Source organism: Dromiciops gliroides, chromosome 3, assembly GCF_019393635.1.
Source record: "Dromiciops gliroides isolate mDroGli1 chromosome 3, mDroGli1.pri, whole genome shotgun sequence".
Classification (NCBI taxonomy): Eukaryota; Metazoa; Chordata; class Mammalia; order Microbiotheria; family Microbiotheriidae; genus Dromiciops; species Dromiciops gliroides.
The window spans coordinates 306,442,390-306,461,489 of record NC_057863.1 but is presented as its reverse complement, the minus strand read 5'-3'; the positions used below and the strand labels follow the sequence as shown (position 1 = coordinate 306,461,489).

At 37.8% G+C, this 19,100-nt stretch overlaps 1 protein-coding gene across 1 annotated transcript in view; it reads left to right on the top strand.

Annotated features, from left to right (window-relative positions):
- The window catches only part of LOC122747036 (ABI family member 3 binding protein), a 313,537-nt gene that overhangs the window by 267,750 nt on the left and 26,687 nt on the right, over positions 1 to 19,100 (top strand). Inside the window, 5 exon segments of the mRNA XM_043993253.1 lie at positions 6,711 to 6,791; positions 9,024 to 9,131; positions 11,960 to 12,130; positions 12,709 to 12,777; positions 14,257 to 14,466. Coding sequence (XP_043849188.1) covers positions 6,711 to 6,791; positions 9,024 to 9,131; positions 11,960 to 12,130; positions 12,709 to 12,777; positions 14,257 to 14,466 — 639 coding nt within the window.

The following is a 19,100-nucleotide window of genomic DNA, read 5'->3' as shown; positions in this document are numbered from 1 at the left end:
TTTTCCAATTACATGTAAAAACAATTTTGACATTTTTTTTAATTTAGAGTTTCAAATTCTTTCCTTCCCTCCCTTCTGTTTCTACTTCCTGAGAGAGCAAGCAATTTTATATAGGTTATACACATGTAGAAGTAAGCCATACGTGATATTATTGGTGGCCTCTTATATCAGAGCTATAGCTCACCTTCAGAAACTAATTGCTCATTTTCCCCCAGGTAACTTTATTCAAAAATATTGAACTAATATATTTGTCCTCTGAAATGGACTGGTCCCAGGCAATTTTTAAGTAATTCGTTTCAACCAATATTAACTATCGACTTTTCAAAAGGCTCTGGGACAGGTGTTGAGAATACAGAGATGAATACAATATAGTGTGTGTTCCCCAGGTGCTCACAATTTATAGTAGATAAGAGAGGAGTACAAAGATTGCATTTCCTCCACATCATTGTGCCTCCTTACCCTCACCCCATCATCCTTCAGATGCACAGGACCATCATGCTTTCCCCAACTTCACTAGCTATTAAGGAAAATATGGTTCTAAGTAGACATCTAATAACCTTATTATAATCTCTTTTCTCAAGCAGTATGAAACAATATTGCAGTCTGGCTTGTGCCTCCATTTACTCTCCTCTCACTCTCTTCTTAAATCTCTAATCTGGCTTCTGACTTCATCATTCAATTGCTTTCTCCAAAATTACTAATGATGTCTTAACTGCCAGATCTAACGGTCTTTTCTCAGTCCTTACCCTTCTTGACCTCTCTGCAGTCACCATCCTGGCACATCATCACATAATGTCATCATCGTGACATGCTTGGACTATTACAATAGGCTGCTGGTTTATCTCCCTGCTGCAGTTCTCTCACCATGCCAGACCTTCCTCTATTCAGCTATCAAAGTCACCATCCTAAGATGTTGGTCTGACCATGTCACTTCCAATAAGCCCCAGAAGTTTCCTATTGTCTCAAGGACCAAATATAAAACCCTCTGCTTGGCTTATAAAACTCTTCATCATCTGGCTCCTTCCAACTTTTCCAATCTTCTTCTACCTTACTCCCTCCCATGTACTCTCTGATCTGGTGACTCTGGCCTCCTTGTGGTTCCTCATGCCAAAAAATCCATCTCTCGACTGTGCCCTTTTCCTGGTTGTCTTGAATGCCCAGATTCTCTCCCTCTTCATCCCCACCTCCTGACTTCCTTGGCTTCCTTCAAGTCTCAGCTAAAGTCTCAACTTCTTCAAAAAGACTTTCCCAGTCCCCCTTTATGTTACTGCCTTCCTTCTGAGATGGTCTCCAATTTATCCTGTGTATACCTTCTTTATACCATAATTGCTTACATGGTGACTCCCCTACTAGACCGTAAGCTCCTTGAGATCAGAGACAGATCAGGGACAGTTTGCTGTTCTTTATGTCACCAGTGTGTAGCACAGTGCCTGACATTTTTCAGTCATGTGTGACCTCTTTGTGATCCCACTTTGGAGATTTCTTGGCAAGAAATATTGCAGTGGTTTGTCATTTCTTCCTCTAGCTCATTTTATTGATGAGGAACTGAGACAAATATGTTTAAGTGACTTATCCAGGGTCATGCAGCAAATAAGTGTCTGAGGCCAGATTTGAACTCAGGAAAGTTAGTCTTCTTGATTCTAAGCCCAGTGCTCTATCCACTGTACCACCTAGCTGCACACCAGGCACATAATAGGCAATTTATAAATACTGACGACTTGACTATTTCAACAATGAATCTATATTCTTTTTGCTTATTAAATAAATGAAAATTGAATGTCTTCAAACTTGGTGGAAAGTAGAACTCCTATTTATGATATTTAATTCATACATATTTCAGTATTTGAGGACCCATGATTAAGGTGGCATAATGATTAGAGTATTAGTATTAAAATTGGAGTCAGGAAGAATTGAGTTTGAATCTCACCTTATCATTTGTGACTCTCAACAGGTTATTTAACCTCTGTGCCTCAGTTTCCTCATCTGTAAAATGAGGGAATTGGATCTGGTGGCCTCTAAGGTTCCTTCCCATTCTAAATCTATCATTCAATGGTCCTTATTTACATGTATGTGAGTACTTCCTCCCCTGATACAGAATGCAGCCTCTTCAAGTCTTAGTAGAAGGTTCTTATGAGCTGCTATGACTTTAAAAAAAGAATAATTTGATGACCATATCTCTGATGATGAGATGCATTAATCTTATTTAGGCTTATCAAGGCTGATGGTTGCCAATCCATCACCAGGCTAATACTTAGAGCTTTTACATCATGGTAGAACCTGACAGACCTAGTATTTCACTGATCTATCCATTAGGAATCCAGGGTTATCTTCAAATCACACTGTGACATCAAAGTATGTCTTTAATAACAATTAGATTTTTGCACTATGCTCTGATTTCACATCTTGGATTCATTTGACTCTCAAAGTAACACAAGAACAGATATTATTCACTTCGTAGAGATGAAAGAAATCAAAGAGGAAATCAAAGCTCAAAGTATTGTCACTGACTCGACACATTTTTATAAATAATAACAAAACTGAGACATGAATTTATGTCTTCTAAACAATAATAATTCCTGGTTTTATTGTGCTTTAAAAGCTTTGAATTCTAGTTTCATGAGCCTTCTGCTATACTTCCCTGCCAAGGATACCACTGAACGTGTGAACCATTCCTTTTTGTTACTCATTCATTATTTTAATATTTATTACTGAGTCAGTATTAGTGCTCTTAATTTGGAAGTGAAATTTTTGACAAGCAAATACAGGGTGGGCCAAAAGTCACAAAGGAGTTTCAAAATTTAATAACGCCTTTATTTTTGGTTTTTAATTTACAATGCCATATCATCATGTACAGTACATAAATAGGAAATTAATTTACATATGTGGGAAAAGTGAAATCTCATAAATGGCAAAAAATAATTTTCAAAAAGTTATTAAAACATCGTGACTTTTCGCCCACCCTGTACAATAGAGTTTCCTCTGCCCAGATTTTGAACATTTCTATTTCCATGCTGATGGGTCACTCATGTCAGGACAGGAGATAGTTTTATAATGTGTCAAAATATCAAAGAAAATTTGGCTCATGGGACACCCCACCCCACATTAGAATTTGAGTATTTAGAAAAGTTTAAGAAATACCCACCACAGATCTGTTGTGGTCATTTAGGGCATTCAGTGATTTATAGATCAATTTCTTTCAAAACAATAATCCACAGTTCTGAGTCTTGCCAGGCTTGGTTTAAAACCCATGACACTAAGAGCTCTATTTCCTGGCTGAGCACCATGACTAGGCAAGGTCTCTTTGGGAATATTTTCAAGTTGAATTACTCAGTGCCAACTAAATCATATTGGGATTCTAAGGTTGGTGTGGTAGCTTTTTTTAAAAGTCATAAAATGCACCCAAGCATATTGGCTGTACATGACACAATTCTGCAGATGAAATCTTGCTAAAAAAACGAAAGCAGGCCAGTATAAACATATGAAGGGGGGAGGCACCAGGAAATCAGATTAATATGTTACATGATCTCTAGCATCATGGAAAAATTGAGCAAAATAATCATAGGTCATAGATCACAAATAATATAAAACCAAAGTCCAACACCATTGTAGCAGCTAACAAAGATGTTCATACAGTGTTTTAAGGTTTACAAAGTTACATAAATAATCTCATTTGATCTTTACCACAAAACTGTGGGCAGCTAAGTGACACAGTAGATAGAGTGCTGGGCCTGGAGTCAGGAAAACTCATCATCCTGAGTTTAAATCCAGCCTCAGACACTTACTAGCTGTGTGGCCCTGGGCAAGTCACTTAACCCTCATTGCCCTGCAAAAAAAAAAAATTATTGGACTACCTGAAAGCCATGATCAAAAAAAGCCTAGACATCATCTGCCAAGAAATTATCTGGGGAAATTGCCCTGATATTCTAGAACCAGAAGGTAAAACAGAAATTGAAAAAATCCACCAATCACCTCCTGAAAGATATCCTAAAATGAAATGTCATAGCCAAATTCCAGAGCTCCCAGGTCAAGGAGAAAATATTGCAAGCAACCATAAAGAAGTAATTCAAGTATTGTGAAGCCACAGTCAGGATAACACAAAATTTAGCAGCTTCTACATTAAAGGATCAGAGGGCTTGGTATATGATATTCCAGAGGGTAAGGAACTGGTATTACAACCAAGAATCACCTACCCAGCAGAACTGAGTATAACCCTTCAGGGTGGAAAATGGAAATTCAATGAAAGAGAGGGCTTTCAGGCATTCTTGATGAAAAGACCTGAACTGAATAGAAAAATTTGACTTTCAAATACAAGACTCTAGAGAAGCACAAAAAGGTAAACAGGAAAAAGAAACTTTAAGGGTTATTAAAAGGTTAAACTGTTTATATTCCTATGTGGGAAGATGATACTTGTAACTCCTAAGAACTTTCTAAGTATTAGACCCCTGGATGGAGTATATTTAGATAGAGGGTACCAGGTGTGAGTTGAAAATGAAGGGATGATATCTTTTAAAAAAAATAAAATTAAGGAGTGAGAGAGGATTGCATTGAGATAAAGGGAAAGGGAGAGAAGGAATAGGGTAAAGTATCTCATAAAAGAAGCAAAATAAAGCTTATACAATGGAGGGGAAGATGGGGGGAGGTGCTGGAGAGTGAGTGAATGTTACTCTCATCAAAATTGGCTCAAAGATGGAATAACAAGGGGCAGCTAGATGGCACAGTGGATAGAGCACTGGTCCTGGAGTCAGGAGTACCTGGGTTCAAATTCAGCCTCAGACACTTAACACTTACTAGCTGTGAGATCCTGGGCAAGTCACTTAACCCCAATTGCCTCACTAAAAAAAAAAAGATGGAATAACATACACACTCAATTGGGTATAGTAATCTATCTTACCCTGTAGGAAAGTAGGAGGAGAAGGGAATAAGGGGAGGGGGTAATCAAAGGGCAGGCAGATTGGGGGAGGGAGCAGTCAGAAGCAAAACACTTTTGAGGAGGGACAGGGTGAAAGGAGATAGATGATAGCATAAATGTCATGGGAGGGAATAGGATGGAGGGAAATACAGTTAGCAATAGTAACTGTGAAAAAATTTTGAAGCAAGTTTTTCTGACAAAGGTCTTGTTTCTCAAACACTTAGAAAACTTAATCAAATGTATTAAAATAAAAGCCATTCCCCAATTGATAAGTGATTAAAAGATAAAAAGAGTTTTCAGATGAAATAATCAAAGCTATCTGTACCTCTATGGAAAAAATGCTTTAACTCACTTTTGATTAGAAAGATGCAAGTCAAAACAATTCTGGGGTACTATCTCATACCTATTGTATTGGATAATAGAACAGCAGAAGAGAATGACAAATGTTGTATGGGATAAGGGGGAAAATGAGAGATTAATGCACCATTGGTGGAGTTGTAAACTTACTCAAACATTCCATAGAGCAATTTGGAACTATGGCCAAAGGGCTATAAACCATGAATACTCTTTGACCTAGTAATACCAATACTAGGTCACTATCCAAAAAGAGATTTAAAAAACCCAAAAGTTAAGGGACCTATATGTACCAAAAAATTTTATAGCTGCCCTTTCTGGTGCAAATAATTTAAAATTAAGGAGCTGCCCATCAATTGGGGAATGACTGAACAAACTGTGTGATGAGATTATGATGGAACACTCCTGTGCTATAAGAAATGATGAGCAGGATGCTCTTCAGAAAAACCTGGAAAGACTTACATGAGCTGATGCAAAGTGAAATGTACTGTATACAAAGTAGCAGCAATACTGTAGGATGATCAGCTGTGAATGACTTGGCTATTCTCAGCAACACAATGATTCAAGACAACTCTGAAAGACTTATGAAAAATGTGATCCATCTCCAGAGAAAGAACTGATGGTGTCCGAATACAGATTGAAGTATAATTATTTTTAGTTCTTTTTCTTAAGATTTTTTGTCAGTTCTCTTTAACAATCTGACTAATATGGAAATGTTTTTCATGACTACACATGTATAGCTTATATTGAATTGCTTGAGTTCTTAAGGGGGAAGGGAGATAGGGAGGAAGAGAATTTGGAATACAAAGTTTTAAAAATGGATGTTAAAATTGTTTTTACATGTAATTGGGGGGAAAATAAAATTTTAAATAAATGGGGAAAAGTGCTTTCCTCACAATGTCTTATATAATAATAGTGCAAGTATTATTATTTCCATTTTGTAGAAGAGGATATTGAAAGCAGATAAGTGAAATCACATACCTAAGGTCACGAAAGATAGTAATTATTTGAATACAGATTTGAGCACTGTTCTCACTTTAGGTTTGGTATTCTTTCAGCTACCTGAAATTTCATTTTCAAAGTTAACATCTATAAAATCATACATTTCCAGAAAAGCTTGGAATTCAGTAAAGATATCCAAACTAGGAAAAAATTCCTAAGAAAAGCTTATTTTTTACCCAGATTTTTTTAAAGCGCATAAATTAAGTGCTGTGAGCAATAAGGAAAAATTATGCCATTTCAATGTCTAAGGTCTACCAATGGATAAAAAGAGTGATTTTATTCAAATTTCAATGTAACATACCCAAAGGCAGAAGGAAACTGATGGTCTTAGCAAGAGATGTACAACATCTCCATGTGTGCAAGAAATGAGTGTTGTTGGCAGTGATTTTTTTAAGTTTCATTTCAGAATAAACATTAAATATACACTATTACCTTTATTCAATAGGTTACACCAAGCCAATCTCTGGAGATGTTAAGCCTTTCGATGGTCCCAAAAATGTTTCACTTGATGCTACCAAAAAAACAGGTGAGACCAGGTCAGAAAAAGAATGAGACGATGCTTTAAGGCAGCGCAATCACGAATCTTCATTTTATGCAGAGAACCTTATACACAGTGATGTGATAAAATCTTGTGCCCCTATGCCACCTCTTTGAACCTTAGTTTTCCTTCTCTGTAAATAAGGGCTTAAAAAGATACCTTTTCTGGCTATAACAAAGTTATTATGAAGATCCATAAGTAAGAGTACTATACAAATATGGGGATGAGAACTGCACTTGTGATTCCATTGGTAGAGAGAATTCCTAGAAGCTCCTTCTATTGGAAATTCCTCTACCACTTATATAGGTTTAGAGTACCAAGAGATTAAATGACATTCATCCAGGGTTAGAGGTAGAATACCAGCCCATGTCTTCCTGCTCCAGGAATGGCTCTTTATTTGCTGTACAATTGAGGGTATAATTATGTGTACTCCATAAATTCCAGAATTTGACACCTCCCCACCCCCACCACAATCTACCCCATCACATCAAGCCACCACACCAATATTAGTAGAATATATACAAATGATGTAAAATTATTAGGAAAACATTTTTCTTTGGGGATGAAAATAGTCTGTCCATCAATTAGGTTTATAATAGCTTCTTAGGTTGTACCACTTTAATAATTAATTTATATTTAATTCTTTATTAATCATTTATTGGTATTCTTTTCTTTTTTATATTTAATACTGAGAGGTCACAGTCTGCAAGATGCTAGAGGGGATACATAGGATAGATATTTAACCTGTCAGATACAGTTTTGTTTTAATTAAAATTCTTTTTTACCTTCTTTTTTATTTAACATTTTGTTTTTCTCCAAGTACATGTAAAAACAACTTTTAACATTTGTTTTAAAAAAATTTTGAGTTCCAAATTCTCTTCCTTTCTCTTCACCCTCCCCCATTAAGAAGGTAAGCAATCTGATATAAGTTATACACATACAGTCATACAAAACACATTTCCATATTAGTAATGCTATGAAAGAAAACACAGACCAAAAAAAAAAACCACAACAGCAGCAACAAGAAAAATAAAGTTAAAAAGTGTATGCTTTGATCTACATTCAGACTCCCACAGTTCTTTCTCTGGAGATGGATAGCATTTTTCATCATGTCTTTCAGAATTGTCTTGAATCATTATATTGCTGAGAATAACTAAGTCCTTCACAGTTATTCATCATACAACATTCTGTTACTTTGTACAATGTTCTCTTGATTCTGATCACTTCACTTTGCATTAATTCATGTAAGTCTTTTCAGGTTTTTCTGAGAGCATCCTGCTTATCATTTTTATAGTACAATCCATCACAATCATATGCCACAACATGTTTAGCCCTTCCCCAATTGATGGCCATCTCCTCATTTATTAAAATTCTTACAGAGCCTTTTTGTGCATGTTGTTTAGTGGAGGTAGATAAAGATGTGGACACATTTCAGAACCTAGAAAATTGATTAAGGTGATTTCTTCATTATACAAAGAAATCTGTTTTTAAAAATACTTCATTCAATGGCCCTCTTCTTAGAATGTTTTTATAGATAATTAGGGGAGTGGAAGTAAGAAATTTAAATTGGAAATGTTCAGGTCATCGCCAAAAGATCTGTGAGAAATCAAGATAAAGATAGGATCTCTGAAATTACTATGTGGGAATAGGAGAAAAATTACAAAATTCTCAATTGCTTTCAACCTTTTAAGTGACAAAAGTAATTAGCACTTACTTAGGTTTGAAACCTATGTGTTATCTCATTTGATGCTCACAACAGACCTGTGAGGCATATGCTATTATCATCATACCCATTTTATAGATGAGGAAACTGAGGCTTAGAGAACTTGAGTGATTTGCCCAGGGTCACACAGCTAGTAAGTATATATTTTTAGTAAGTATACATTTTTTCAGGATTTGAACTCGGGGCTTCCTGACTCCAAGTCCAGCACTCTTTTCACTGTGCCACCTAGCTGCCAAGTGAGAAGCATACATAAAGAAAGGATAGGATATATTATTATTATTATTATTATTATTACTATTATTATTATGCTTTGTTATCACTTTGCCCTTTACTTGAACTTAACATGAGGCACTTTAACTCTTATAATTCATGGGCATTTATATTCTATAAAATCTGATTTTCTTTATCATTCCATTTTTTTTTATAAATACCAATTTTTCTTATGACTGTTGCTATATCTTTATGAACAAAAGCAATGTGTGTATATGATCTTCTAGGTACAAGTGCTGATATTTATCGCCCTACCTTGCTACCTCCTAAACCAACACAGCCCCGAAGAAAACCTCTACCACCAAACAACGTGACAGGCAAGCCAGGAAGTTCAGGTACACTCATACCATTACTCCACCTTGCCCTTCCATTTTCATTTTAAATATTTGTCTATCAACTCAGAGCAAACTAGTCCTTAGCATCTTGGATTGAGACATAAGAGGCATCAGAGGTAAACTGCACTTCAAAAATACTCCTCTACCACCTGAATGGATTATATTCTACCCACATTGGCTCTGAGGCAGGTTAAATAGCATAAGTAACCACTCTCAGCCACTTGTCATCTGGCCAGATTTGAATAAACATTATAATGATGGTGATTAATCCTATCTATCATAACCCTGGTTATTTTCCTTGGATCTTTGTGCACAAGATGCAAAGGGAAGATTATTCAGATTTTTCAACTGTTAGTAGATTTGTTTTAGATTGCTTACTCATCTTCCAAAACGTAACATAAAAGAATAATTCTGAGATTCAGAGGTGGGATACACTCCCCCAGTCCCACTTTTGACATTACCTCCCATTACTATGCCAGCCTATGGTGCCTATTAGCCATGACTGCTGGCTGGAATTTTCAGGGTAACTGTGGACAGCTGCCACGTGCAACAAAACAATTGAGTGTATTAAGAACCAATCTATGGGGTTGCCTGGGAGCAAATCATATTATGTACTTATACTATAAACTTCTGCTCCAGAGTCATAACTAGGGAAAGGCTAAAAAGGCTCCCCCCCTCCCCAGGCATTGACCTTTGGGGGGTGTGCTTCCTCTTCATAAGGGTGCTTTTCTTCCCCATAGTGACCACTGCTCCTGCTCTACACTTTCATTTACATATTTGTATATTTGTGTGTTTGTGCTGCTGATTTGTATTTTTGTGTGCAATGCTATTCACATACTTTTGTTATATGTACATATAGTGTTTCCACCAGTCCCTCCATCTCTCATTACTGTGTTAAACCTTTACCTCTCTTGCAGCTAGGTGGCGCAGTGGATAGAGCACTGGCGCTGGAATCAGGAGTTCCTGAGTTCAAATCCGGCCTCAGACACTTAACACTTACTAGCTGTGTGACCCTGGGCAAGTCACTTAACCCCAATTGCCTCACTAAAAAAAAATATATATATATATATATAAATCTCCATTTGGGGCGGCTAGGTGGTGCAGTGGATAAAGCACCAGCCTTGGATTCAGGAGTAGCTGAGTTCAAATCTGGCCTCAGACACTTGACTTACTAGCTGTGTGACCCTGGGCACTTAATCCCCATTGCCCAGCAAAAAAACAACAACAACAACAACAACAACAACAACAACAACAACAACAACAACCTTTACCTCTCAACTCTGATTTCATTTTCCTCCTTCCTCAGTCTTGGCCCTACTGTTAATCAATTCAAGGTTGCACTGCCCATCACTCTCAAATCCTTCCCCTCTCCCTCCTTCTTCTAGCTTTCCTTATGCTTCGCCAAACCCCAAACCTAATTCCTTTTGCTTTTTCTGCACCTTGTTACTGTTTTTCAGTCATTTTTCAGTCATGTCTGACTTCAGGATCCCATTTGGGGTTTTCTTGGTAAAGATACTGGAGTGGTTTGTCATTTCCTTTTCCAGCTCATTTTACATATAAGGAAACTGAGGCAAACAGGGTTAAGTGACTTGCCCAGGGTCACACAATTAGTAAGTGTCTGAGGTCAGATTTGAACTCAGGAAGATAGCCTTTCCGTTTCCAGGCCTGGCACTCTATGCACTGCCACCTAGCTGTCCACTCACATTATTCTAAAGGATGCTAGAGCAAGTCATATAACCATGCTGACTAATATCTCTGTGTGCTTTTGTCTCAATTCTCCTTCATGTCTGGAATGTCCTCCTTCCTCACTTTTACCTCTCCTACATAAAGCCTTTCCTAATCCCCCCAAGCTTTGGTCATACCTACCCCTCCAGAATAAAATTACATAGTATTTATTAGAATTTTAAGCTACTTTTTAAAAGCCATTAAAATTGCACTGAAGAGGGGCAGCTAGGTGGTGCAGTGGATAAAGCACCCTCCCTAAATTCAGGAAGACCTGAGTTCAAATCTGGCATCAGACACTTGACACTTACTAGCTGTGTGACCCTGGGCAAGTCATTTAACCCTCATTGCCCTGCCCCCCCCCAAATTGCACTGAAACTTTTGGGACTATACACATATACACATATACACATATGTTTGTATACATATGTGTGTAGTATGTATGTGTATATAAGTGTGTATGCATGGATATCCATGAACACATCTATATGAGTATACCGTATAATGTGTATAGCATATATTTACATTTATATACATTGTCTACTCTGTAAGTTCCTGGAGGCTAAGACCGTTTCATGTTGTCTTTGTACCCCAAGTACCTAGCAACACAGTGCCTGACCCAGAGTAGGTGCTTAATAAATGCTTGTTGATTGAAGGATAGATCAAAGCCCTCTTCTGTCCTATACTGTGCCCCGCCCTCTCCTGGTGCTCATCAATTCGCACCTCTCCTCCAAGATGAGGAACCAATTGTCCGGAGCAGAGGTTCTTAAGCAGGAGTCAGTGATTTCCAACCTGCACCAATGAGGAAGCTCCTCGTTTGAGAGCTCCTCATGCTAGTAAAATCCCAGGTCCAGCCCCTCCTCTCTCTCTCTCTCTCAGAGGCCAAAGCAAGGTCACCTTTTCATTTTTTTCTACATAACACTGGATGATCTGGGGTCCATTTTAAAACAAGAGTAGATTTTTGATGCAAAGACTTTCAAGTGAACAGAAAAGATATTGTAAGAAACCCCAATGGTCTCCTTCACGAAGTGCTTGGCACACTGTCTCTCGTTAGAAAAATAGGGAATTCTTTGATGCTAAAATAAAATGAGATTTTTGCCAACTAGGAGCCTTCTTGTTACCACGGGTAACCTCCCCTCCTCCAAAGGTGACAGTCAAACCTACCGGTCCTACCATGCCAAAGGAGACCAAGACCAAGACCGAGACCGAGACCGAGACCGAGACCGAGACCGAGACCGAGAGAAAGCAACCGACACCCTCTGTTTCAGGAGAATATGGTTAGTATGGTAGCTGGTTACCCACTGGGTGCTAAGATGCAAAGTACAAAGAGAAGACACCCTGTTGGGAAAGAAAGAAGCCTGTGAATAACTTGAACTCGGATCTTAGTAGCAGAGATTCTCTTTTTCTTTCTTTTTGTTTAAGATTCATTTTCGTTGTTGCTCTTTGTGGAGAGGGGGAGGGATAAGACAAAAATGCATTTGTGTTCCACTGCAGACAAATTCACATTAGGATATTGAGAGATACCAGAGATGATGAGGTGAAATGGGTCAACGGAATGAGAGAACGGAATCCCAAGTACCAGGGTCAAGATGCATTGGTGCGTGGCATCTTATCTTCCACCGCCCCCAGGGCTGGAGCAGAGAAATGACAAAGGCTCTTTGTAATGTAATAAATATATGGGCTGCAGATAGAGTTCTGCACAGATTGACTTTTGTGCCTATAAATGCCATTGTAATGGACTAGGAAGGGATATGAGGAAGATGCTGAATGTAGACTTTCCTGTTTCTTTATAACATCCTGAAGCTTTATTTCTGCCATTTGCCAGAAATGTTTATACCAACCCTATCTTTTGCAGGTAACTTGACTGACTTCAGCTCAAGCCCTACAAAAGAGACAGATTCCTTGGGGAATCAGCGGTTTGTGGGTATGTCTTACTTGTTGGAAATCCTATTATTCTCAGTTATACTGGACTTTATCATTCTTACCCTTCCTTCTTTCTTTTGTCAAATATGGTATACAATCCAGTCATCATTTTAGTCAAAACTGTGAAAGGACTTTGCACGTAAGTGGTTTCCTTTTACCTCCCCTATCATTTCCTAACTATGATCCTAAAATTTCTCCAAATATTCTTCTGTGCCCTACCAAATCATCTCTCTTGTCAGAATCTGTTGAAGGATGTACTTGAATGTATACTCCTTTCAGGAGGTAAATCATATGTTCTACATCCCCAGCATTTTCTAGCACAGTGCTCTGAACATAGTAGGCAAATAACAAAGTGTGGAATGAATGAATGAATGGATAAATGAATAAAGAAAATGAAAAAACAAATTCGCAAGTACCTGGGTCAAAATAGATTGGTCCAGAGATATCCAGTCTTAAATTCCCCTAAGCAAAGGAGTAGAGTAATGCTTCTTTTTTTTTAAAGGAGCCCTGTAATAAAATATAGGATACAGACAAAGTACTGCACATACTGACTTATATAGGGCAATAAGACCTGCAATAAATTTGAAAGTTTCAACACGTAGATCATCAAGTGTCTGAATTACCTATAGCAATTTTTAAATTCTATATAGGTATCTTGCTATCTCCCCAAATTCCCAAGCTATTTTATCTCAAAAGGTAGAAAATAATTTTAATATTACCCTAAGAACAATATTATTATAAAGGTATGGTGTGGCATGGCTATTGCTGAAAATATTAATTACAAATTCATTAAAGATACTTAATTTGGTGTGGCTATTACTGAAAATAATAATAATAATAAATTCATTCAAGACATAATTTCAAGATATCCCCTGATTTCAGTTAGCATAGAAGGTAAACAGAAGAGAACACAAATGTATTAATCACCTACTATGTGCCAGGCACTATGCTAAGTGCTTTACAAATATGATCTCATTTGATCTTCACAATACTCCTGGGAGGTAAGTATTATTATTATCACCATTTTACACTTGAGGAAACTGAGGGAAGCAGAGGTTAGGTGACTTGCCCAGGGTCACACAGTTAGTGACTGAAGCCTCGTTTGAACTCAGGTCTTCCTGATTCTAAGCCCATTGTGCCACCTAGCTATAGAGAATAGGGCACAAGATTTGGAGACAGAATCTGAGTTCAAATCCTGTCCAAGTTATTTCCTATCTGCATGACTATGGGCAAATTACTCGACATCTCTGGGTTGCAGTTTCCTCATTTGTAAAACCAAGGTCCAAGCACTAAATACATCCCATGAATAATACACCTCCCTACTCTCCTCCATCTGCATGGATAATTGAAAGTGTACTGTGAGATATGTGCACCCTGGCCAGCTACCCTGCCACCTAGAATTACATTGAAAGTAGACATTTGCTTTCAATCTGCCTTCTGAGCTCCAGGTACTAAACAGTCATGACTTCCTTCTCCTTAGCTCCTCACGTGCGATACATCCCAAAGCCCGAGAATGAGCCGTGTTCTATCACTGATTCTATAAAGCGGTTCCCCAAAGAGGAAGTGACAGAGGAGAGTCACACAAGCCCTCCCCAGAATCCTCCTACCAACCTCACTGTGGTCACAGTGGAAGGATGCTCATCATTCGTCATACTGGACTGGGATAAGCCGCAGAATGACACAGTTACCGGTCAGTTCATGACTTAGAGATTGTTATTTCAATGGAAAGACGTTTAACTTGAATTAAGGATGTATCTTATTGTGAGAACGTGGTGAGACAGTATTAATACTTGTCTGTCCACATCATGACTTTCTTCGTCACGATTTTGATATATCACAGGTCAGCATAAGAAATTAAATGGGAGGGGGGCAGCTAAGTGACACAGTGGATAAAACACCAGCCCTGGATTCAGGAGGACCTGAGTTCAAATCCAGCCTCAAAATTTGACACTTACTAGTCGTGTGACCCTGGGCAAGTCACTTAACCCTCATTGCCCCCCCCCCAAACAAAATTAAATGGGAATTTGGGGAGAGTTTTACTTTGTCGTGGTGTGATAATTGTTGTTCAGTCATTTTTCAATCACGTCCAACTCTTCATGACCCCATTTGGGGTTTTCCTGACAAAGATACTGTATTGATTTGCCATTTCCTCCTCCAGCTCATTTTACACTGCTAGTAATTGTCTGAGGCCAGATTTTATCTCAAGGAGATGAGTCTTCCTGACTCCAGGGCCTGGCACTCTATCCATTGTGATGCCACCCAGCTGTCCTGTGATGTTATAGTTAACATATCAAAGACTATGCCAATAGAATGTAAGCTCAGGGAGGCAGCTAGGTGGCACAGTGGATAGAGTACCGGACCTGGATTCAGGAGGACCTGAGTTCAAGTCCAGCCTCAGACACTTAACACTCACTAGCTGTGTGACCCTGGGCAAGTAACTTAACCCTCATTGCCCCGCAAAAAAAAAAAATAGAATGTAAGTTCTGGAAGGTTGTACCAAGTGTGAAATTGACTGTGTTTGCCCTCCAAGTGCACACCTTATTCAGTTTGGAGCTGCCCAACACCAGATCAGCTGTAGGGTGATGAATTTTCTGATAAAAACAATTAATGAAAATCATCTATTAAGGCTTAGATGCATTGCAAAGGTTGGATCTAGGTTAGGAGAAAGTACCCAAATTGATGTAATCAAAAATCCCTGAAACATTCCATTAATCAACAAACTTTTTATTAACTGCCTACTATGTGCCAGGAACTGTACATTTTTGTTGTTCAGTCATTTTTCAGTCATGTCTTACTCTGTGATCCCATTTTGGGGTTTTCTTGGCAAAGATGCTGGAGAGGTGTGCCATTTCCTTCTCTGGGTCGTTTTACAGATGAGGAAACTGAGGCAATCAGGGTTAAGTGACTTGTCCAGGGTTGCACAGTACATATCTGAAGCTAGATTTTAACTCGAGCCAAGTCTTCCTGACTCCAGGCCCAGCATTCTTTCTGCTGTACTACCTGTCTGGAACAGTACAATGAAGGTATTAAAGTATATGTAGCCAAAGATATGAGAAGAAAAAGGAATGGAAAATAATAGGACTCAGTTTAAGGAACGCATTCAGATTTAGGGAGGTATAACAATTGAAGAAATAAAAATCAACAGGAAAACATAATGCACAACCAATCAATAAGTATCAAGCATCAACTATGTGTCAGGTGATGGTGATAAAAATACAGTAAATAAAACAATCAGCTGGGGCAGCTAGGTGGCGCAGTGGATAAAGCACTGGCCCTGGATTCAGGAGGACCCAAGTTCAAATCCGACCTTAGACACTTGACACTTAATAGCTGTGTGACCTTGGGCCTCACTGCCTCTCAAAAAAACAAAAAACATTAAAAAAAAAACAACCAATCAGCTTACAAGGAACTTATGTTCTAACAAGGAAGACATCAAAGATGTGGGGATCCTCACAGAATGCATGTAAAGAGAGTGAATGCAAAGAAATAGAAAGGAGTTGAATAAAAGGGAGACTGAGATAAAAGAAAAATGTCCAGGTACTTTCATTTAACATTATGGATGCTGGTGTAAGGAGATGAGGCATCCAGGAGGGAAGGTATAAGAAGTAAGTGAACAGAAGAATATTAATTGGAAAGGACTGGGCAGAAGTTAAACATTCAGGGAAGATTTAGGATCTGCTCAAATCTTTCACTCTGTAGTATAATAATAGTTTATATTTAAGTAATATTTTAAAAGTGTACAACACTTACCTTCTAACAATCCTATGGGCTTAGTATTGAAAGTATCAATTGCCCATTTTACAAACAAGGAAACCAAGGCTCAGAAAGGCTAGGTGACTTATTCAGAGTCACACAGTCAGCTTTAGATCTGGTATGGAAACCTGGGCCTTTCTTTCAAGAGAAATAACTGGAGATTTGCCAGGCCCTGCTCACTTCTCTTGTTATTTCTGGTAGATTGTGCATCCCAGGATGGTAAAAATATTTCTACACTTTAGAACAGGAGAGAAAAATATTAAAGTCCCTTGACTATGTGCACTGTGCCAAGCATTATCATCTCATTTGATCCTCATGCCAACCCTGTAAGGTAGGTGTTATTATGATCCCCATTTTACACTTGAGGAAACTGAGGTTAACAGATTTTCCCAGAGTTACACAACTAGTAAATGTCTGAGTCTAAATTTGAACTCAGGCCTTCCTGACTCCAGGCCCATCACTCTATCCACTGCACCAACTACTTGCTTTCTAAGGATTGTATTAATGAATTCCCTACTTTATTCTGTTTTGTCTGCTGATTAGTTTTCCTAGAACTGGGCAGTCCTTGACAACTTTTAAAATAAATTACACAAATTGAATGAATTTAAAAATCTAATATTAGATTTACATATTTATCACATATGACATTATATACTGTCCATAAAAATAACGACTGCTCTGGTTGAGATCCCCAAAATATCACATAAGTTTAAATACAGTGTACTTTTAAATTTAAAATAGGAGGCAATATAGAAAGCTGAACTAAAGACAAGAAAACACCATTCCAAGTCCTGCACAGTCCAGTGGAAAGACCTCTGGATTTGAAGTCAGAGGACTGAGATTTGAATTCAATTTTGTCATTCTCTGTGGGATCTGGGGCAAGAAACTTACTGTCCATAGGACCACCTTTCTCATCTGCAAAATTAGAAGGTTGGACTAAATAGAAGTATCAAACATTAAGCCAGCAACATTCCCAATTGGACCCAAACCAAATTAAAATGTAATTGGGAAATATTTGACAAATAAGTAAAAATACAGTAGAACATAGATGATGTTAACATGTGGTTTTCAAAGTGAATATGCAGCCCAGAAGGATCTCTGTGTACAGTTTAGTGGCCCTGTTTCTATTGGAATTTAACACCACTGAATTAGATGACCTCTAAGGTCTCTTCCCACTCTAATTCTATGATCTTATAAATTACCTTTCCCCATAAGTGTAGATTCCACCAATCATGGGCTCTAGGAGAAATGTAAATAGAATCCTCTGGGGGGGAAAAAACAAACAGATGTGCAGTCCAGACAACTAACACTAAAGTGTTTAGACTTCCTTAAGCCTCTGCTATCATTAGAGGTATGAACACAAATCCATTATTTCTGATTGGAAATATAGATACAAATTTAAAAGGCTAATGTGATTAAAATGCATTTGGAAATAAACATGTCAAAAGTGAATATTCCATTTTCATCATGTCCTCAGATTTATGAAGATGCTATTGCCTATTTAGATCCTTAGTAATGTATAATATGAAATTTATAAAGCATAGGAAGCAAACATTTTCCAAAGTTGCAATTCCTAGAGGGAGTTTTATGTCAGAAATTCTGCCTCATTAATTGTAAAAGTAACTTTTAGATCTAATTATTAAAACTCCATTCTTTAAGAAAAAAAAATAGGGGCAGCTAGGTGGTGCAGTGGATAAAGCACCGGCCCTGGATTCAGGAGTACCTGAGTTCAAATCTGGCCTCAGACACTTGACACTTACTAGCTGTGTGACCCTGGGCAAGTCACTTAACCCCCATTGCCCCACAAAAAAAAGAAAAAAAGAAAAAAATACTTTGTCTTCCATACTGTAGAATCAAAGAAAAACTTGAGACCTCAACTGTAAAGTGACATCATCAAAACCAGTAAAACTTCAGTTTAATATTTAAGAGCACAGTCAATAAGAAACACCCCCAAATGCCTGCTATAGACACTTATTGAAGATATCTGCTTTGTTACCTATAATATGCTAGACCAGGGTTCTCAGAGCAAGGTGCAGATAGATACCCCTAGAGGTCCCTGAGAACGTTTCATGGGGTCTGTAAGGTCAAAACTATTTTCATAATAATACTAAGATATGTTCATTTTTAGTACAGTAAATATTGATAGATAGATACAAATTATAATCAGAAAATTTCTTTATAGGGTCTTCAATAAAGTTTAAGCATGTTCTTAAACATTATTGAAGACCCTCTAAAGAATTTTTCTGTGAGGGGGTCCGGAGACCAAAAAGTTTGAGAACCTCTGCACTAGGCTCTTTCAAAAATCACATTTCTGGTGAACTGTTATTGAATAATGTCTATGTTGTTAGTGATTGAATTTAAACAAATCATAAATACCAGCATCTTTGGCCCTGCTTTCTCCATGAAAACACTCATATGACTTGAATGATGGTATTTATGTGAACATAAAACTTTTCATTAGGAGTGATATTAAAAGAAAGATAAAATTCATCAAAGAAACAATCAATTTGGGCTTCTTTCCTTTCCCCAAAATACCTCCTGATAGAACTGCTTGTAGAGAGAATCCAATAG